Consider the following 23107-nt stretch of genomic DNA (forward strand, 5'->3'; position numbering starts at 1 on the left):
CCATAGTTTATAGAATAAAACAATTTAAATTTTCCTCAAACATATACCTAAAAAAGACAAAATCAGAGAAACTAATTCAGAAACTGAAGTGGTTTCTTATTTTTTTCCCAGAGCTGTATATAATAGTAATAATAATAACTGCAGGTGGGTTGTCTCTCTCAAACAATCCAAACAAATAAGAAAACAAACAAATAAACACACAGACACAGGACAAAATAAAGGAAAATGCGGACTATTGTAATATATATATTTATATATATATATATTTATATATTTCATCAAGACAATTTCAGGAAGTGGGTGAACAGAGGGGGAGGAGCGCACTGATAAAAAAAAAAAGATCTGATGTCCGTTTTATGACGCATCTTGAAAAAAGGCAAGACTCAAAAAGAAACAAACAAAAAAACAAAAAACAAAATGAAACAAAAACAAAAATAAAACTAAAAACAATCTCACTCCAGTGAGCAGTGTGATCTGACGGCAGGCGAAACATAGAACATCACCGTTACACACACACACACCTGCAACTCACTCACCTCTCCACACTGTCTAACCCACATTAATCACTACACACGAGAGAGAGAGAAAGAGAGAGAGAGAGAAAGAAAGAGAGAAAGAAAGAGAGAATGAAAGAGAGAATGAAAGAGAGAATGAAAAAGAGAGACTGCCTGTTAAATAAGGGGACGTTCAAATAGTCAAACTTAAAAAAATCTTTTTACATCAATCAGTGCCTCCAAACCTGTACAGGTGATCCACAGGAAAGTGAAAGTTTGTACAACACACTGATGATTCTCAATACAGGGTTCTGATGGAGACGGTTCTGGTGAAGAAGGCTTTGTTTCTAATAAAATGTCGGATGGTTTTGATGGATACGGTTCTGGTGAAGGTTCTGGTGAAGAAGGCTCTATTTCTAATGTCTGATGGTTCTGATGGAGATGGTTCTGGTGTTTCTGGTGAAGAAGGTTCTGGTGAAGAAGGCTCTGTTTCTAATAAAAAGTCTGATGGTTTTGATGGAGACGGTTCTGGTGTTTCTGATTAAGGCTCTGATGAAGTTTGATGAAGGTTACAAGCTGGTGGTGATAAAGGAACTGCAGGTTCTAGTTCTAGTTCTTCCCTTTACACTACTACTGCACCTCCCAAAGGCCCTCCTCCTGTGTGCCCATTTACAGAACCAGCACACACACCTACGTACATACACACACATACATACCCACCCACATAGAGGGACACAACAATCACATTCAGTGTGCTTACTCTCTCGTTTTCACTAACACACACACACACACACACACACACACACACACACACACACACACACACACACACACAGAGACATACACTCTTTATCCTGTATATAACCCCTCCCCCCTCCTTCTTCAGCAGTAAGGGTGTGTGTGCATGCTCGGTTCTCTCACTCCAGCTTCAGGAACAGTAGCACACACTGCCGCTCCGGCGTGAAGAGCACTTATAAAAGTCGCAGATATGGCTTCGTGTGTTTTTATCTTTACAAAACCAAAAAAAGCAAAAACAAAATAAAACCTGTAACAATCAGAAGTGTAATGTTCTGCGTTCTCTTCCCCCGCAGGGCGATCCAGACAGCGGCGCAGAGGACTTCAGCACCTCCTGCTGGTTCTGAGGGGTTTAACCTGTTACCATTGCGACGCCTGCGACCGGGGTAATCGCAGCAGCAGGCGCAGAGCAGAGTGTAGTGTGACTGCAGGTAGGAGGACCAATCAGAACGAGTGTGTATGACTGCGTGTGTGTTTGTGTGTGTTGGTGTCCGTCTGTTCACCTGCAAAACCCCCCAAAACAAACAGGCCGATATTGCTGGTCCAAGTGTGTAAGTGTGTGTGTGTGTGTGTGTGTGTGTGTGTGTGTGTGTGTGAGAGAGAGAGAGAGAGTGTATGACAGCATGAGATTGTGTGAGTGTGTGAGAGTGTGATTTGCTGCAGAGGGTGTCCGGTCTGCTGGTCTGGGGGGGAGAGAGAGTGCGTGTGTGTGTGTGTGAGTGTGTGTGTGAGAGCGCAGGAGGGTGTGTCCATCACTCTCGGACGCTGGCAGAATAAGAGAACTGGGGGAAGTGTGTGCGCGTTTCCGAATCTTCAGCATCCAAACTGTCATCTGCAGAAAACAGAAGAAAAAAAATAAAATAAACAAAAATACACGCTACAGTATTCCACCAATCAGAACACAGCATCAGTATTAACACAAGGGCCACTTCAAAAGAGGCGGGTAAAAAAAGTAAAAACTGTGTCTGCATGCTTACATACATAATATATACTCACCTATCATGTTAACTAACTATACACCATAATACTAAATCAGTGCCAGGTGACATTAAGCAAATTAAATATCAATGTTTTGCCATATATCACATTAAAAATGCTGATAAATAAATAAATAAATAATGTAGTAAATCATTTGACTAATCAATAAGCAGCACCATTCATTTCATGGTAGCATTTATAAAATGAATAAATATGAAACTCTGAAATAAATGAATTAGTAAGTCAGCATTATCAAAGGGTAAATATGCAGGTAGGTATATTAATAAAAGTACTAAGCTAAAAGTAACAGAGATTAAGTAAGTCCTAATATGTCTTATTTAGCCATTAATAAATTGAATAAGTTGGGAATTAACATCAATAGAGCTGGACAATCACACAAATATATATTTATACATAATTATACATTATATGTATAATTTTGATTAATACAATATACCGTATTTTTCGGACTATAAGGCGCACCGTATTATAAGACGCACTATCAAAGAACGCCTATTTTCTGCTATTTTTCCATACATAGGGCGCATCGCATTATAAGGCGCGTTAAGTGACACTAGAAAGGGTGCCTATATCAAAGTGAACAGGGGTGGCGCCATGTTTCCCTTCCCCCACCGGGGGTGGTCGCTTGCCGGTGGAGCGTCTCAGTATATATAAATCTAGCTCTTTCAAAGTCAAACGAGTGCTGGATATTAATCTACACAGATTCCTCTCCTGAAAACTGTTTATTTGGGTGAGTAACGTGCTTCAGTTTATTTACAGTAAGCTTAGATTTCCAGATGTCCACTAAGGCTTGCTGCACCAGTGTTAGCATAGCTATCCGCTAGCACGCTAGCTAGTCACCTAAACTAGTAAAGTTAACCCAAACTTAAACGACAGCGTTACACTGAGTAATCCTGCGTGTTCTGGTAAGACAGTGAGATATTAGCTAGCGATTCGTCCCCCGTAGCTTGTTTTAACACTGTAAACAAGCAGATTACAGGCTGATAAAACTCACCTCTGAGAGAGTTAGCGCTTAGCATCTAGCTAATGCTAGCCAGGCAAAGCAGCACAGACTTACAGGTCGATAACTCACCTCTGAACGGTGAACGCTTAGCGATTAGCATCTAACTCTAATAATACTGCTCCAGCAGTATTAAAAGTGCTAAATTTAGAAAATACTGATCTCTGAACAGTGAAAAAGCTAGCTAGCTAAGCGGTTAGCATCTAGCTAATGCTATTGCTGCTCTGCACGGAGTGTGTGTTTACTGCTCCTTACACCTGACGGGTAAAATTTAGATAATACTGATCTCTGAACAGTGAATAAGCTAGCTAATGCTATTTGCTGCTCCAGCCTCGGAGCTGCACGGCTCTGGACTCTGTATAGCACTGAAACTCTGTATAACGCTGCACGGAGTGTGTGTTTACTGCTCCTTACAACCTGACGAGTAAAATTTAGATAATACTGATCTCAGTGAATAAGCTAGCTAGCTTAGCGGTTAGCATCTAGCTAATGCTATTGCTGCTCAGCCTCGGAGCTGCACGGCTCTGGACTCTGTATAGCACTGAAACTCTCTATAACGCTGCACGGAGTGTGTGTTTACTGCTCCTTACAACCTGACGAGTAAAATCCATACAAAAGGCGCACCGTATTATAAGACGCACTGTAAATTTTTGTGAAAATTAAAAGTTTTTAAGTGCGCCTTATAGTCCGAAAAATACGGTAATAACTTATTGTTAAGCTACAAATGTGAACAATTTAATATAAATAGAGCTAATAAAGACAGTCAAAAAGTACTGGCTGAAAATTACTTAGTAAATTAAAAAGATGGATTTAATAGAGAGAATAGGTGACAAGGCAGGAAAACAGTTAATAAATATGATAATAAATATCAGTATATCAGTGATTGTGACACACAGCTGGAGCACTTACACTGGTCAGGAGGTGTAACTGTGATGCTCTGCAGAGTGAACTCTTCGTCAAAGTAACGCGTGTCAGTTTCTGAGGTCACTTGAGGCTTGAATGGAGGGATGAGCTGAAAAATCATTATAAACATAAATCAACATCTGCACAGATCTCAGATATGCCTATCTGTATATATATACACATATATATACACGTATATCCAGCACTGCAAAAAGCAGTGTCTCACCTTCTTCTGCAGCACATCCTGCCAGTTAATCAAGGAGAAGAACTTGTGGCTCATCACTTCTTTGGCATCATCAGAGCTTCCTCCCAGCCTTCAATAACAAAGAGACTTGATTAATACAGAACAGTAAATTTTGCATTTCATTTGTAAATTAAGGGATCAGAGTCTGGAGGAAGAGTGGAGAGACATACAGTTCAAACTGCTTGAGGTCTAGTGTGAAGTTTCCACCAATCAGTGATGGTTTGGAGAGACATGTCATCTGCTGGTGTTGATCCACTGTGTTTTATTATCAAGTCTAAAATCAGTGCAGTGTTTTCCCACAAAATCTTACAGCACTTCATGCTTCTCTCTGCTCACAACCTTTATGAAGATGCAGATTTCATTTTCCAGCAGGACTTGGCACACTGCAAGCAACACTGAGTTTTTATTGGCTGTATGCCATAATCATCAACAATAAAATAAATGAATACTTAAAATAGATCACTGTGTACTACATCTATATAATATATGAGTTTCACATTTTGAACTGAATTACTGAAATAAAGCAACTTTTCAGAGATGGCCCAGTAATTCTTCTTGGCAATAAATCTTATACTAGGATTGTACCGATACCGGCACTTACACACAGTATAGGTATCGGCAATGGGTATCGGCTCTTAAAGAAACCCTGTACCAATATCTTGTAATAAAAAATAAAAATAGAAAATCTGAAAAGCACCTAAAAATGTTCCTGTATTTTATTTACCATATTTTGATCATCACATGTTTAATTGAATAATTTTAAGTCGACAACAGGAGATCCTTGTCAATCATTATCTACTACAGCCAATCATCTTAACAGATCTTTTTAAAAAAGTGGAAACTGTGGAGCAGCCAATCAGGTTATTATATCTTATTCAAGATAAGACAGTTTGTATCAGTATCGGTATTCGGTATCGGCAGATACCAGAAAAGCTGGTATCGGTGCATCCCTATCTTATACTGTTGGAAAGCCTGTTAATTTTCATTCAAATGTGGCTCCATTTAAAAGGAAACATGAAACATTTGCACAATCCTCTCTGGCAGCTTTGTTTGCTGTTGTTATTGACACTTGTTTTGAGCTTCTAGTTTTCCCAGGTGCAGAACCTGTAAGCATGAACTCTGCTACCGTGGTTTGTAGGGGACTGCTTCAAGAATCAGCACCATGCCATGTTTAACTGATCTAGATAGGGTCCGTGTGATAGCGCAACTTCAAGCTGGTGTTCCCAATACCAAGTTGCAGCATTATATCTATACTAGGATTCAATCAGATAGCCCTGTGTCAGGCAAGAGCTGGGTTCACACAGAACTTAACTGGGCTAAAATCAGGTTTTGACAGATCTATGGTGCAAGCAGCACTGCATCATGCAACATCACTGCATCATGCAACAGATTCAGATTCCAATTCAGGCTACAGTTGGTTTAAGACAGAACCGTGTCAGGCTACAGGTTTAGGGTTTTGGGCACCGTTAGCTTCCTCACCTCTGTTTGGGGTCTTTCTTGAGCAATCCAGCCAGCAGGGACTTAGCCTCAGGTGAGAGATTCCGAGGGAAACGTATCTCCTCCATTAGGATCAGCTCAAACAGACGCTCATGGTCCTGATTGTAGAAGGGCAGCCGACCACACATCATCTCATACATCACCACGCCCAGACCCCACCAGTCCACAGCACGACCGTAATCATTATCCTCCAGCACCTGAGAGAGAAAAGAACAAAACCATTCAGAACGAGAGCTGAGAAATGTGTACTAACCAACGCAAAAGGCCAGTCTGTAGTTTAGAGTGCAGCAGTACTGTCTGTGTTGCAATGTCAACAGCGTTTTTTTGCAACTGTCTGACTCTTCACCCTGTTCAGCAGCAGTGAAAGGTCCACACTCTTCAGTCCACACTGACTGCCATTACAAAATCAGGGTATGGCCAGTAAAAACAAAAATGATACATATTTCTAAAAAAAAAAAAAAAAAAAAAAAAAAGAAGTATCTAAGGAACACCCAAACCAGTATTATCCAATCTGTGGATTGTGTCCTCCCCGAGGTACACAAAACAATACTTGGGGTTGCCTGTCAGACTAATTACAATATAGATCAGTTATACAACATACAGCTCTGGAAAAAAATAAGAGAGCACTTAAAAATGATGAGTTTCTTTGATTTTATCAAATTGAAAACCTCTGGAATATAATCAAGAGGAAGATGGATGATTATAAGCCATCAAACCAAACTGAACTGCTTGAATTTCTGCACCAGGAGTAAAGGCATAAAGTTATCCAAAAGCAGTGTGTAAGACTGGTGGAGGAGAACATGCCAAGGTGCATGAAAACTGTGATTAAAAACCAGGATTATTCCACCAAATATTGATTTCTGAACTCTTAAAACTTTATGAATATAAACTATTTTTCTTTGCATTATTTGAGGTCTCAAAGCTCTGTATCTTTTTGTCATAGACATTTTTCATTTTCTGCAAATAAATGCTGTAAATGACAATATTTTTAATTGGAATTTAGGAGAAATGTTGTCTGTAGTTTATAGAATAACTTTTTCTGAATTTGTTCCAGAGCTGTATGTACATGATGTAGTTTAAAATCACAGACTGCAGTGTGTTCTCACCTCTGGAGCCAGGTACTCCGGGGTACCACAGAACGTCTTCATCGTGGCTTCATTGGTGATGCCCTCCTTACACAGGCCGAAATCTGTGATTTTAATATGGCCATCTTTGTCCAGCATTAGATTTTCCAGCTGAGAAAATAAAAATACAAAAGCTATTAATTAAAGTCAAATATTAAAAGATAAAGTTACCTGAAGAAATATGAAAAATATATATGGAAAAAAAAAGTTACCTAAAGAAATAAAAAAGACATGACAAACCGATTTAAGACATTAACCCTTTCAGACCCTGCATCAATTACAATCATGTATTTTCTTATTTTTATAAATGTTTTGTTGCTCTGAACACTAATTGAGACCAGTTGTTAATCAGATTAGACTATAAAGAGCCAAAGAAAACGCTTATAGGCCAATGAAACAATAGCTTAGCCCCGCCCAGTGCACTGAAAAAAAAAAAGACAGCACTAGAGCCTAACAATTTACAAATTGTTTGTAAATTTAGAACACTTTTTTCATGTTTATTTTAGTGTTCAGGGATGGCTTGTGAACAAAAAGGTCAATATCAAATCTAAAATAAAAATGGTAAGCACTTCCAATTCAATATACATAAAAAACAGTTACTTCAGTTAATTGGATGTAATGTTAATATAGATTGTATATTATAATATAGTCTTCCTTTGTGTGCATTGCAGACAGAAAACAGCATTATTATTATTTATTTCTTTTTCTTTTTCCAACACCGGCATATAATTCAGGTTTGAATAAGTTAAATGCATTGTTTGATGCTTATACAGAGCGACTTACAATGTTATTCCTATTACCGATTTTGGAAAATTAAGTGTTAGGGGTCATGCCCAAGGACTCTTATTGGTGTAGCACAGCGTTTAGTCACCTAGACCAGGAATTGAACCCCAGCCCTTTCACATGATTTGGTATTTAGCTTACAGGCAGGTAGTTGTCTGTGCCACACGAACCTTGAAAATGTGCTTTACATCAATCAGTTCTGCAAAGGAAGTACATACCTGCAGCTCTTAGGACTGCAGTGATGAACCCTGCAGAGATAAAACAGTGAGCTAAGTGTACCTTAAGGTCCCTGTAGACGACGTCTCGGGAGTGCAGGTACTCCAGCGCAGAAACGATCTCAGCTCCGTAAAACCGCGCTCTGTCCTCGGTGAACACGCGCTCTCGTGACAAGTGAAAGAACAGCTAAAAACGCACAAAAAAGAGATTTATACCATTTATTTCAATCAAACTATCACTTTAATACAGTCTGACATGTGCTAATGAAAGGATAAGTAGAGAATACCTCGCCACCATTTGCATACTCCATCACAAAGCAGAGGCGGTCGGATGTCTGGAAGGCATACTTTAGTGTCTGCGGTCGGAGAGAAATGCAAGGTTAAACCATGAAATCTTTCAGCTTTAATGGGTAATAAAAAAATATGTAATAAAATAGTTGGATGAAGAGAGCTCACCGTGAGGAAGGGATGCCGCGTGTTCTGCAGAACTCTGCTTTCTGTCACTGTGTGCGCCACCTCGTCCTGAAACACACACAAACATAATTAATAGATGCAAACAAATAGAAAAGTATCTACTAAAACTTTGCAATAACAGTCCCCAACAAATCCATTTCAGGGCTCTAGACTAACTTTTTGCAACATTTGAAGCAAAATTTAACAACGCAGTTTTACAGGTTCACTTTCTTAAATGATTGTCTATATTGGCAATATTTACTTTTATTTAAAATAAAAGTACATGTGCATATTTTTTCCACACATGGGTTTCTAGATCTATGATAAAAAAGGGCATTAATTTAGTCTTAAGTCACATCCATGAGAAATTAGCAATTTGGTTGCCCTCTTGAGCCCTGATGTAGCAACATATTCATTATCAAATAGTTTTGTGAATGTTTTTTATTTATTTATTTAATATGTCAAATTTTTCCATTTTCTCTCAATTTATCTGGCCAAATGTGCCACCCATTCAGCTGCTACTCAGCGTTATATCCAACATCACAGTAATGCCACAACACCAGGAGATCAGCACATGCCTCCTTCAACATATGTGAAGCCACTACCTCTTTTTGATCTGCTGCTGATGCAGCATTACTGAGTAGCATCACAGTGCGCTTGGAGGAAAGTGCAGTGACTGAGTTCCGATAGATCAGCTCACAGACGCCATAAGAAAAAAAACAACTCAAAAGCACTGACAAAAAAAGGGTAGGCATGTTAAATGAAAAAAGTCTAATAGGGCAGCCCTGTAACCAATATATTCAACTAATGCTAAAAAAATGTATTTTTTATTTAGTGGCACAGAACATAAATATTACTGGTAAGTGTTACATATGACCATCTGCAATGTGCAATGTTAAAATGACTCTTAATAATTTTCCTATATGTATAAAATTTTAATGTAATAAGTATATTTTTAATGAATAGGTTAAATTGTTAGTTCTAACTTTTAAATATGCACACGTTGCTTTACAAATAATCATTAAACAGCCTGCTGCATTGAATGCTGATAAAATGCCAACTATCTGAATAGTCCATGTCTATCACTAAGATGGAGATTAGACCCAGCCACGTGGTTTTAATCATATGCACAGCTGTGCTGCTGGATGTTTAGACATCTAATTGGTACAGAGACTGAATAATAAGTGTTAATCTTATCCTGTTAGCACGTGTGATCAGTTACCTTGGCAATGATGACCTCCTTGCGCAGGATCTTCATGGCGTAATGCATGCCAGTGGCTTTTTCTCTCACCAGAATGACCTTCCCAAACGTGCCTTTTCCCAGCAGCTTTAGATAGTCAAAGTCATTCATCGTCTGAACACAGAGAAACACAAAATACTGCAGAGTTAAACTCCGGCACTTTCTAACTGAAATGTTGAGGTTTTACCACTGTCCAGTAAAGGTTTTTGGGGGGTGATTTTACAAAAAGGAGACATGATGACAGTTTATTCTAAAAATCTGGATTTAGGGTTGGTGAGGCCGACTGGAGCGTTCCAGTAAATCTTTCAGAAATTCCAACATTCAAGGTCAATTGGAGTGCAGCACAAGTACAGTGTTTGTTAGCAATGTTAGGCTAACATCTCCCATTGCAAACTAAAAAAGCACATGTCAAATGACAAACATGTCCAAACTAGAGCTTAAACTGGGCCCAAAAACGTCAGGCTCAGACTCGGACAGAATGAGCCTGAGTCTGTTTTAAACCAGACATTGTTTTAGTTAGTAGAGCGATAAAGCCAAGCTTTTAAGCTACAATTCCAAGCTGTTTGAATAAGTGAAATCTTTTCAGAATTATGTCAATGAACAGTGCAGCACAGAAGAAGCATAGGCCTGTTATCTAAGAAAACTGTTACACATAGCGCTACAGGTTAAGTGTAAAGGTAGCTTTATACTGTCCGCATAAAGTGCTGTTTAGGGGGTGTTTATGATCATCTAAGCTGTCTGTTAGGGACGTGACGAGATTTTGCAGCACAAGATCTCGCGCGAATAAAACGTGACGATATTTCTCGTCAAGCTTAAACCTGTCTCGCGGGTAAAAAAAAAAAAAAAAAAAAAACAGTTTAGTGTGGACTTTTTAAGCGGGATCTGGCAACACAGTAGTGCAGTAGTGATAGCAGCAAGTGTGTTGGCTGAGCAATGAGAGCATCTCTCAGCAGAAGAGGAAAATTCAGGCATTTACATAGAGGATGCTTCTGCTACTTTTAAGTTGTTTGTCTGGCTGCATTTTGGCTCCAGTGGAAACAATAAACGGTAACAGAATGACCAACAAGACACAAACCATATATAAATACTGTACGTAAATCCTACACGTGACTGTTTCATAGGCAGTTGTACTAATACCTTAGCTCTGTACTGTATTTAAAAAAATCTTCTGTCTCTGTTTGCACTTCAAGCATAGTCTTAATATGACTGGTTATGGTTTGCAATTATTGTTTGCACTATATAAGTTTTATTTTTTATTCTTATTTCTATTTCTTATAAAATAAATGTGTGAGAGAAACCAGTCTGTAAAGTTTGCGTTATATGATTTTGTCAAATAAAACTCTAGTTTTCAAGCCATTTTTCATTTTTGACGTTTTCAAATTTTATTTTTAAATCTCGTCTCGTTCTCGTGAACCCAGTATCGTGTCTCGTCTCGTGATATAAGTATCTCGTCACACCACTACTGTCTGTGCTTTCTGATTTCTGCCCCCAAAAGTTTCTATTGCCTTGCTTGTTGATTGACAGATGGGCAGAGCTTTTCATTTTAGTGCTGCAGCTTTAGTGACACATCAAGTATAAACCAATGCAGATTAGTAGAGAAGCTTGCGTGCTCACTGCAATTTTTTGCGATCACAGTGATATTTGTTACTTTGCTATATTGTGATTAGTGCTGGGCATTTATGGCCTAAAAAAATAGATTTTTTCAAAATGTTTTCACAAACATTTTCGATTATAATTAATTTTCCCCCCTCTACTAATAATCAAACTATATGACATAAATGGTTCTAACTGGAAACTATGCTTACTTAGTTAAAAAAAATAAACATGCTATATTATATGCTTTATTCCACCGGGTGTTTGTGTTGAACACGCTGGAACTTTTTTTCAGTACGAGCTTAATCCTCAGAAGGGGACGGTCCTCCATCTTACCTTGGACAGAGTACAATATTTTGAAAATATGTTGGATGCGCCGGTAACCAAGGTAAGACGGCTTAAGACTTCAGAAATTTGTAGCGTTTTCCTATATTTTAGATTAAAAAGATAAAATGTCTGTACGTAAAGTCACGATTACTCCATTTTAAAAATTGCATTAAACCTGTAATTGGAATGAACTGAATTAAATCATGAAAATTGCCCAGCACTAATTGTGATCATCACCCTATAGCTTTATATAAAATAAAAAATAGCAGTTTCTTGAGCCCAATCCGACAGGGCAAACACAAGTGTAGGCTTTTGACTGGAAGTAGGACATGCTAGTAAATATGCAACAGCAATTTCAGAGAATACAAAAGAACATGAAGTGTGTTATTAATATTCAATTCTCTGAGCCTTTAGAATCAGGACACTGACCACTTTGGTGCGTGATTTGGCAATTGCCAATTCCATGCTTTCCAGGCTGTTGTCTCCAGGGGAACCGAAGTTGATGTCCATTGGCTCTTCTTCTTCACGAGTCTTCAGGCCATTGGCCACTGCCTGAATCGCCCGGATCCACTCTTCTCTGAAGAGAGAGAGAGACATAGAGCATCTATTAGAACACATCTAGCACAAAAAGAACAGTTTAATAGTTAAACCAATGTTGTACTTGAAAATCAATCCATCAATCCAGTTCCTTAATTCTTGACACAAAATAAGCAAGAAAATGGCAAAGATTTGTTTACTATTTTAACATTTTTTACAGTGTAAATTCAATGAAATAATGTATAGTATCAATTGTTATGCTGTAGTCTTAACAGGCTTTAATTTAACGCAGTACTGGCAGTCATAAAGCACATGCAAGCACTGGGGTGCAGTGCCGGTGCCAGTGTGAAACGATCATTAAGTTAATATAACTATAAATCTGTAAAACCTACTTTACATAACTAGTATAATCTACCTTCTCACTTCTCATTGTTATTTTTACATCTTCATCACACGTCCTGTATCCACTGTTTCAAATTAAAAGCTCTCTGCAAAAATTTGCTTCAGAATTTTAAGAAACATAATTTATTGGAAAAACAAAAATATTAAATAAATAAAAAAACTTTTGCATTGTATATCAGGCTTAAAGGTACAGTAACAGTATAATTCTCTAGGATAAAGACACAGTATGTAAACATGAAACACAATAATAATAATAAAACACTAATAAAAATGCAAAGACAATGATAGAAGATTAACACCACCTTTGGTGTTGATATTCATATAAGGAAACTGTAGGTGTGATTGCTGTGGAACTGATTCATTTTTTGTTTTCCACTCCTTATATGTGGGCTTTGGGGATACTGGTTGATATGGATTAGTTCAATTAATTTAATTATTACCAAACCTAGAACTTTGCCTCGTATCTCTATACTAAACACTTTATTCTTTTTTCAGTTCTTCTCAGCTTGACTACTAAACGAGGTGCCTCACCTCTCAGCATTGCTGTCCACGTGGAAGGTGCGCTCAATGACCGTCGTCCACTGCAGGCAGCGAATGACAAAGGTGTTTGGCCGTGGTCTTTCAGTCTTCATCAGTTGGCATTCTGAACACGTGAAACATCAAAAACCATGACTACCATCAAATCCACTTAAATTAACACCACCTAAAACCCATCCTAACATTGTACTGAGGCCCTGTAAAGACAGACCTGCTACTGAGAAGTTGTTGAGCGGAGGCTGGCTGGGGTCGGCCATCTCCGGCTTTTCCTTATAGCCAATAAACGATCCATCGCTCTTCAGGATAAAATAACGAGGCCTCCACGTCTTAATGTATTCACCTGCAGACAGCACAGGAAACAGGTATGTTAAAAATGCTAAACACAGTCATAATACAATATATAGACACATGACATCAATCATTTTTACTGACTTCAACATTGCCAAGTATGTTTAATTTAGCTTGTTTAACAATATTCATATGTTTGAATATTCTTAATAAGTAAAACTCCATTATTATGCTATTATACAGTGCCCGACAGTGTATAACTAAGCAAATAGGTTAGAGCCTCCCATTGATTAATTACTGCATGGTTGATTCTGTTTCAGCTGCAACAAGTAATTTAACCCTAACTGATGCAGTGAGTATCTTCTCATTTGTTACACAACCATGTGAAAAGACTTATCCTGTGGTTATGGGAAAGATATTGATCTGTTTCAGAAGGGAAAAATTGTTATCAAAACTCCTTGTTAAAAAGTTGAAGGATAGTGAAGAAACTTTATATTTGAGGAAGGATTGAGGTCAGGAAAAAAAAATCTTGAATGAAGGTGATCGGCGATCACTTAAAATTTTTGGTAAAAAACAAATCACAGAAAAAGAAAACACTAGAACTGCGGTATATGTTTAACAGTGAAAGTAAGAGCCCAGATTTACCCTGTTCCACAATGATGGAAGAAGAGAGGCGGCTAAAGTTATTCACCCATCATGCCTAGTACCAACAGTACAAGCCTGCGGGGGCGGGGCTATGATCAGGGGTTGCTGCAGTTGGTCAGGTCTAGGTTCAGCCACAGTATGTGCCCAAAAAAGACCAATAATGTAATTTATTGCATTAATTCCAGGGAGAATATATTGTCTAAAAAACTTTATCGTATCAGGCTTATTGGACACTGAGAATTTACAACCGACATGGAACAATTCCTAGTGGATATGAAAAACATTTCATAGAGAGTTTCTCTATGCTCACCTCTCTTTTGGAGCCAGCCCTCTCTCACCACGCTAACCTCATTCATGCTGCGTGTGTGGGTGTGTGTGTGTATGTGTGTGAGTGTGTGTGTGTAAGTGTGTGGGATGTGTGTGGGGTTTAGGGAGGGGTCAGGGAGGTTGGGGAGGGGAGAGCTGGATTACAGGATCAGACGATCAGTCACAAACACACAACTGCACAGCACCTGGAATAAACAAACAAACAAAAAATTAATGTAAGCAAAGACAATACAGAACAAAACCAATGTTAGTTAATATTGAGAACATATAAGAAACCTTTCACTGTTTTGGGGATAATCCACCTATACAAAAACCTTTGGGATGGATTGGTGCGACGGGGCTAACCATCTAACATCAGTGTCTGACATCACTAATGCTCTCATTCTTGAGGCTGAACACTATTAAACACTAAATCTATTTTTTTTCCATTTTCTCTCCACTCATTAGGACTACCCCCATCACTAGTGATGCCCCAACACCAGGAGGGTGAAGACTAGCACATGCCTCCTCCAATACATGTGAAGTCAGACTCTGCCTCTTTTTGAACTGCTGCTGATGCAGCATTGCTGAATAGCATCACAGCTGTTGTGCTATTATACTATCATTATAACAATGGAATAAAATGGCCTTAAATTGCCAAAAATATAATTAATAACTATTTATAACAATTATATTTGGGATAACATATTGTATAAAACAGAAATAGTTATTGTGACAGACCTAGCAACAAGGTGTAGTAAACACAGGGCATCTCACGATACCATATTATTACGATACATTGCCCACAATACTGAGATTCTGCGACACTCAACATTAGAGGTGTGTCATATCGTATCATACGCAATAATATCATTAACATTTTTGAATATTTTAAGCGATATTATACCCTGAAATATCGTGCCATATCACCCACCCCTAATCATCACATCAGGGTACTACTTTTTTTTTGCTGTTTTTAGCAAATGAAAAATTCACACTGCTCTCATTTCCCATTATGTATCTACTAGAGCCAGACTAAATCTGTCCAGTATCATTCATTTTACTTTAATCCTGGATATATGGAGATATTTAGAGTGCGTAATTAGTATTATGACATTCTGGATAATTGACCTCTGTTACAAATCTGATAAAATTCTTTTATTTTTTATATCTCAGGTAGGGGTGTGGCATATCATATCATATGCAATAATACATTTTTATTTTGTTGCATTAGAATTATTATTATTTTATTATTCTTAAAATATTTTTTTTAATTCAGTGTTTTGTCATATCGCCAAGAATATCATTATTGCAAAAATACCATAAAATATTGTGATATTATGTTATCCTACTACTTAACATATTAAAAGACAATTCTCTGAGATCCTTCACATCTGTGTTACTGAAGAGGATAAAATATTCCTAAATAAGCAAATACCAGGAATTATGAATTTTATTAGTTTCACAGAATTTACAGTTTAGAGCAGCTATTTACAATAAATATATCTATATTTGATGCCATATATCGATATGTTTTAATCAACACAATACAACACATACTATAAATACCTTCCATTTTAGAGGAAACAAATGAGCCTAGAGTTTCCACATACTTTTGGCCCTTCGGCAGCCAAGCTCTAACTAATATGTATCCATATGAAGACGCTCACTCAACTGACAGGACACTATCCAATCAGAATGAACCAGTAAACCCCACCCTCTTCTGGCAAACAGCCAGGTACAGTTAAACTTACAGCAACAACAACAGATATACTCCTCATTCACACACCTGTCTGTATGCCTGTCAGTTTCCTCACAGACACACACACACCTATAAACCATGTCCTGTTCACAGTCACACACACATACACACACACCTGTGAAGTCCAAAGGAGAAAGACAAACATGAGCAGAGTACATTTCAACAACTTAATGATTACTCACTCCACCGAGCGGCGGACCTTGCACCACCGTCCAAAAACTAGACCCGCATTCTGGCAAATATTGTACCACCTGTTCTACAGCAAAGCTCCCGAACCGTGTCCATACCAGGACCCACATGTAGAGCTCAGGGACAGGGGTCCAACAATGTGTTTAGTCAAACCGGAGGGCCGAGTGTTAGAGAGTTTAGAGAGAAGAGACCATGTTCAAATAAAAACATTACAACACAATAATAATGTATTGCAACCGAAAACTATAAGATACATCCCAATAACAATATTTGGTCTCACCTCGACTTATATTACATTGCCTTAAAGAAGCAAAGAGTAGAATTAGTGTTGTTAATCTGGCTAAAGGTGTACAATATAGACAAAATATCTAATGAGCTTTCTAAATTAGTGTAAGCTCTTCAAACTTTTTTTTGGCATTTGGCTTGGTTGTGATTAGTTTCTGCGAGTAAGGAGTAGTTCAGTGTGTGCATTCACTGTGGACCTTTACCTCACTCTACCTTGATCTGCCTTGCTCTACCTCCAGCCACAATGTCAAGAGCTTCCTTTGTTACTGCATGCAGGAAATGTTATTTAACATTGCTGTTATTCACAATAAAGTAGCAGCTCTTTAGATGTGTTTATCGTGAAAACTTATATTGCGACAACAATAAAAATACAATTTATCTTACAAACCTAATCTGGACACAGATCAAATGACTAAAACATTTCGACACGTACGACAAACCTTCTAATCAATTATTGCAATACATATCACATACCTTGAAGAACTCACAGGATCAATATTTATTGATGCTGCTACAGCTGGTTAATATAATGGTACTAAGCAATATATGCTATAGAGGAAAAGCTAAGAAAACTTAAACTTAACAATTAAAAAAAATAAATATTTGTGTTTTCTCTCAATGCTTTAAGGCCTGTAAAGGTTTAATAGGATGAGCAGTCTGGGGTTGGATTAAAAATCCAGGCTTGGCAGCGTATCTGCTGCTCTAGTTCCTTCAACAACACCTGCGGCACCAAGAAACATCTTAGGACCTTAAGCAATCTGCAATGACACTTCCTCACCAACCGTGGGCAGTCATGAAAAAATGTGATTGACATACGAAGACTGGTTTAAGATATGTTTGTATGCAGGAAGTGCAATATACTTATAATTATATTCAGAGCACTAGAACAACAACAACAACAATAATAATAATAATAAATTACATACATTTAAATGTCAAAAAATATTTTACATTTAGTTATTTGCAACTTTTAAAAAGTTATTTATTTCTGTATTTTTATTCTGCTGCTTTGTGTGTTCTTGGCTCAAAGGTTACTTAATTTTCAGTTTGTTTTTGTTAGGAACTTCCTAAACTCAAGTCAGATTTTTCATAAATGTCTACACAACACCACTAAATATGTTACTGCAAAATACCAAGTATTTCATTCCAAACAATCATTATAAATGGCCTTAAATCCTGGTAGATGTGTAAAGGCTAACTGTGTACATGCAGATTGTGACTTAAGCAACATTTGCCTTGCGAAGACATCCATCATTAATAATAATGAGTGTTAAATAGACTATTGTTTTCTACGCATTTATGGTCAGTTGAAGAACACTAATCTGAAAATTTTATTTCCTTTTGACATTCATATTATTCACATATTTGTTTATGTTCATATCATCAGGCTGAAATGATTCAAATCTGAAATTTTCCCTTTAAAAATGTGAAACCTGTTTTCTTTTCAGGCCAGTGTGAACATGTGAAGTCCAAATTTTTCAAACCAGATTTGGAACACTTACTTATGTTGGCTTAATTGATTGGACACACCCGATTTGTGGGAATACAACATAAAAGTAATCTTGTAAGATCATTATTAACATTATTAAGATTGGATTTCATGTGTTTTTGCCTGTATGCATCTGATCAGAGCAAGAAGCTGGTGATTTGCTTTGTATTTTGGAAAATAAATCAAATCGAGAGAAGCTGTAAGTAACCTACCGAAATCGTGTTGTGTCTGTGGTGGAGGCAACGTGCAGAAATGTATCAGTGTGCGCATGCGTGCCGCTTCCGGGATGGATCTGTTCACATTAGAGACAGATAGAGGTATATTTAAATGTATTAAACTGAACCATCAAAATAAAATAAAAAATCTGAATTAATTAATGAGGCTTGTAATGTGAACACAGCCATTGTGTCTAACTTAAAAACAGTGTATAAGCATTGCCTTTATTGGCTGAAGGGTAATCTAGCTCTGTAACAATAGATCATGATCTCAAAACACCAACCATCAACTAACCAAACAGTGCTTTAGGGGTTTATCACCAACAGTGTGCATTCAGGGTTACAGCTGGTGGTGGGATAAACGTTGCAATATAATATCATGGATATTACCAGTATTAACTTTTACTATGTTAATTAAAATGTCTTTAAAAGGATATAATTGCTTTATTATGCTATTCTATTAACTATTCCTATGACATTCTATTATGTCAGTGGCTTTTAATGCTCTAAAAAAGGCAATAATATTGCTAATCACAAACATTTCTGGGATGTTTCCACAAAAAATATGTTAATGACCAACTCCACATTTTATTATAAAGAATCTAAGTGCTGCATACTGAATGAAGCTACCTAGTTCAGACAGATTCACAAAGAATAAGAAATAACAGAATAAAACAACAAAGCATTCGCACCCTTTTAAAGACAGGAAATTTGTAATTAATCATAGTTAGGGAAATATATATCGTTTTTTCTTAACATATTGCAGTCCACACTGTGTTACAAATTAAAGTGGGGCCCCATTTGAAGCACTGGCTCATATATACAACACAAACTAACAACAGTGTCCAAAAGTATACATACTTGTATCTGTAAACTGTAATAAACAAGCATTTGTAAATTGTTGAAATGGAACTAAAACCACTTAATGTTTTGCCAATATTAGCAAAACATTACAATGATATTCAGTTTAAATTCAGTATAAAAGCTTTTACACTTCAGCAAAGAGGAACAAATTAGATCCTACTACTGTTGATTTTAGGAAATGTGTGTTTACACAGTTTTTGACAGATGATAGATCAGTGTAAAGCAGAAACATAAGATTAAAGGCTATAAAAGCTTTAAAGAAGTTGAACTTAAAAAAAAATAAAAAAAAAGATTTTTAGCACAAATGCACTTAGGTTTACGTTCTACCTGACTGACAGCCTCTTGCCTGAATACTCCCATCAACATTAGCTGTGAAGTTTGGCTGGGACACACCAACAAGGAAAGTATGGTATTATAATCCAATAATCCAAAAGGTGATACATAAATATTTCTAAACAGTACAGATTGAAACTAAACCCAATTGGACCACAATTAGAATTTTACAACATTAACAGACAAACCTAAAAGGCAGAACCTAAACAATGTCAACCTGTTGACAATGTCAACTATTGCAGCCATTGATGGATGTCGTTCTGAAGGAATGTAGAAGTTGAAAAACATAACTTGAAAGTTTTAAATGCTTGATTTAAAGTAAAAAAAAGGACAAATAAAAATAAGAATACGTGTTTCACTGCAGTCCTAACTAGCAGATGGCGTTCTGAAAAAGTGTATAACAAGAACATTGAAATGATATTGAAATTATTTAAAATTTGACTTTAACAAGAACTAAATGGACTATGTCGAATAATCTTTGCAGCCCAGTTTAGTTAGAGGATGACGTTGTGAAGAAGTGTAAAAGCAGAAAAACATGAATTTAAAGCTTTAAATGTTTGATTAAAAGTATAAAATGAGTAAAAATAAGAATACGTTTGTAGAATCAACACTGTCGATTATGTAGGCTAATCAATGCAGTCCTAACTAGTGGATGATATTCTGAAAAAAATGTATAACCAAAAACGGATATTGAAATAATTAAAAAGCCTTAAAGTACAAAATGACATAAAAGTAAGAATACGTTTTTTAAAATCAACATTGTCGATAACTTCGACTAATCACTGCATCTCTAACTAGTAGATAATGTTCTAAAGAAGTGTAAAATCAGAAAAACATAACTTTAAAAGCTTCAAATGCTTGATTCAAGGTATAAAATCACAAAAACAAGAATGTTTTTTTATAGTCAACACTGTCCATTATATCAACTTATCACTGCAGTCGCAACTAGTGAATGTCGTTCTAGAAAAGTGTATAAACAAAAAAAGAATATTAAAATTATTTACAATCATTAACGTATAAAATGACTTTAATGAAAATACAACTTTAATGTTTATAGCTAATCAACACTGTGGGCTATGTCGACTAATCGTTGCTGCCCAGGTTAGCTAGTGAATGACGTTCTGAAGAAGTGTAAAAGCAGAAAAACATGACTTGAAATCTTATAAAAATAAGAATGTGTTTTTATAACCAAGATTGTTGATAATGTCGACTTATCACTGCAGTCCTAACTAGTGGATGACGTCCTGAAAATGTGTATAGACAAAAAGGGATAATAAACAGATTTTAAAAGCTTTAAAGTAAAAAAAAAAATACTAAATACTTAATAAAAATATGAATAAAATGTTCATAGCTAAATCAACACTGCGGACTATGTCGACATTCTTGACTAATCGTTGAAGCTCAGGTTAGTGGAAGACTTTCTGAAGAGGTGTAGTGCAGAAAAACATGACTTATAAGCTATAAATGCTTGAGATAAAGCAGAAAATGACTTCAGTACATATCAAAACGTGTTTAACAGGTTATAACTAAAATTGTTACTAAAGTTCGCTTCAAATTCGCTTGCCAGTTCCAACTCTCCATTCCACCTTAAATGGTGCCTCAGGCAACTGAACGCAGCTGCTGCACTATTTAAGGTGGAACGGAGAGTTCGAACAAGAAGCTTGAGAAATTGAGCCAAACACTAAATTTGCATACTATAGTAGTTTACACAGCTCAAAAACAACCTTTGCCGTTAAACTAAGCAAATAACGAACAACTATACACCGAAATAATCCGTTTACACCGGTTTCAGTACGGCACAGTCCACACCACGGCCTGTTAGCATGCTAAGCTAACTAACCCTAACTTCACCGCGCACACAGGCACAGAGCTAATGCTAATGCTAAAGCTAACACTGCGCTTCGCCCGGCCCCCGGCCGGGATCTCCGCTAGCGGGTGGCGGATTACCGGTACAGAATCCCCGCTGATTAAACGTGTTTGTTGCGAGGTTACTGGATATTAGTAATTATTAATATTAGTAATAATCGCGCTGAAACCCCGCGCGCTGCTCCACTCACCGAGCGGCTCTTCACACGGCCACAAACAGGAAGTGACGTTCAGCCAGAGCCCGGACAAAAACAATAATAATACATGGAGCCCTGAGACTCACTCACTCAGATAATACCCTCTGTGAGACTGTGTGCTCTGTACTGAGCCCCTGCAGAGAAACCGTGTATTTATAAGAGGAAAAAAGTGGTGAGTACCACATACTAAGTGGTGAGCACCAGATACTATGTGGTGAGCACCAGATACTATGTAGTGAGCACCGGATATTAAGTGATGAGCACTGGATACTATGTGGCTAGAACCACATAAGTTTTGACCACCACATACTAAGCACCACATACCGACTGGTGAGCACCAGATACTATGTGGCTAGAACCACATACTAAGCATTGAGCACCATGTACTAAGCGTCACATACAGAATCATGAGAACCAGATACTATGTAGTGAGCACCAGATATTAAGTACTTAGCACCACATACCGAGTGGTGAGCACCAGATACTATGTGGCTAGAACCACATACTAAGTGTTGAGCACCATGTACTAAGCACCTCATACTGAGTGGTTAGCACCAAATACTAAGTGGCTAGAACCACATACCGAGGGGTGAGCACCGGATACTATGTGGTGAGTACCAGATAGTAAGTGGTGAGCACCAGATAATAAGTGATGAGCACTGGATACTATGTGGTGAGCACCGGATACTAAGTGGCTAAAACCACATACGTTTTGACCACCACGTACTAAGCACCACATACCGAGTGGTGAGCACCAGATACTATGTGGCTAGAACCACATACTAAGTATTGAGCACCATGTACTCAGCACCTCATACTGAGTGGTTAGCACCAAATACTAAGTGGCTAGAACCACATACAAAGCACCACATACCGACTGGTGAGCACTGGATTTTATGTGGTGAGCACCGGATACTATGTGGTGGCTAGAACCACATACTAAGTGTTGAACACCAGATACTAAGCGTCACATACAGAATCATGAGAACCAGATACTATGTAGTGAGCACCAGATAGTAAGTACTTAGCACCACATATTAGTGGTGAACACTGGATTCTATGTGGTGACTACCAGATAGTAAGTGGTGAGCACCAGATACTAAGTGATGAGCACTGAATACCAAGTGTCTAGAATCACATACTAAGTGTTGAGCACCAGATACTGTGGTGAGCACCAGATACTATGTGGTGAGCAATGGATACTAAGTGGTGCACACTTTCTGTAAATCCTATAAACTTAATTTCACGTCTCAAATATCACTGTGTTCATCTGCTATATGATATATTTAACTGAAATTTCTGATCTGAACAACCAATGATTTATAAAATAAAATCAGGAAAATTATCCGGGGTGGCCAAACCTTTTCATACCAACAAATAAAATGTCTGAACTAATGATTACAGTCCCACCATACTTTTACATCTGCTGCACTTACTTCTACCATGTAACACCAATTTATTTTCTTTATTACTATATTGTAATTCTGTTTCTAATTCCTGTTTTGCTTCTCTTTTCTATGTTTCT

The 23107-nt window shown here is 37.4% G+C and overlaps 1 protein-coding gene across 2 annotated transcripts; it reads right to left on the reverse strand.

The window, feature by feature from the left end:
- Positions 1-233: 233 nt before the first annotated feature.
- Positions 234-21674, reverse strand: akt2 (v-akt murine thymoma viral oncogene homolog 2). 2 transcript variants are annotated; one of them, XM_049483250.1, is made up of 15 exons: positions 21577-21656; positions 18320-18399; positions 14387-14588; positions 13355-13483; positions 13138-13249; positions 12097-12244; positions 9730-9861; positions 8511-8576; positions 8342-8410; positions 8119-8241; positions 7039-7167; positions 5915-6129; positions 4418-4505; positions 4198-4300; positions 234-2121 (listed from the first exon to the last, which is right to left on the reverse strand). In XM_049483250.1, exons 3-15 carry the CDS (start codon positions 14430-14432, stop codon positions 2042-2044), a joined length of 1440 nt encoding a protein of 479 aa, XP_049339207.1. In that variant the 5' UTR covers positions 14433-14588; positions 18320-18399; positions 21577-21656; the 3' UTR covers positions 234-2041. The 2 variants fall into 2 exon arrangements, with proteins under 2 accessions (XP_049339207.1, XP_049339208.1); XM_049483251.1 differs by lacking the exon at positions 18320-18399 and having other exon boundaries at positions 21577-21674.
- Positions 21675-23107: the final 1433 nt, after the last annotated feature.

This window comes from Astyanax mexicanus, chromosome 9 (assembly GCF_023375975.1).
Source record: "Astyanax mexicanus isolate ESR-SI-001 chromosome 9, AstMex3_surface, whole genome shotgun sequence".
NCBI lineage: Eukaryota > Metazoa > Chordata > Actinopteri > Characiformes > Acestrorhamphidae > Astyanax > Astyanax mexicanus.

Coding starts and splice junctions, on each gene's coding strand:
- akt2 (XM_049483251.1), bottom strand. CDS start 14,432: ATGAATGAGGTTAGCGTGGTGAGAGAGGGCTGGCTCCAAAAGAGAG. Junction 8,411..8,510: donor CGCGGCATCCCTTCCTCACG/GTGAGCTCTCTT, acceptor CTCCGACCGCAG/ACACTAAAGTATGCCTTCCA. Junction 6,130..7,038: donor CGGAGTACCTGGCTCCAGAG/GTGAGAACACAC, acceptor TTTCTCTCTCAG/GTGCTGGAGGATAATGATTA.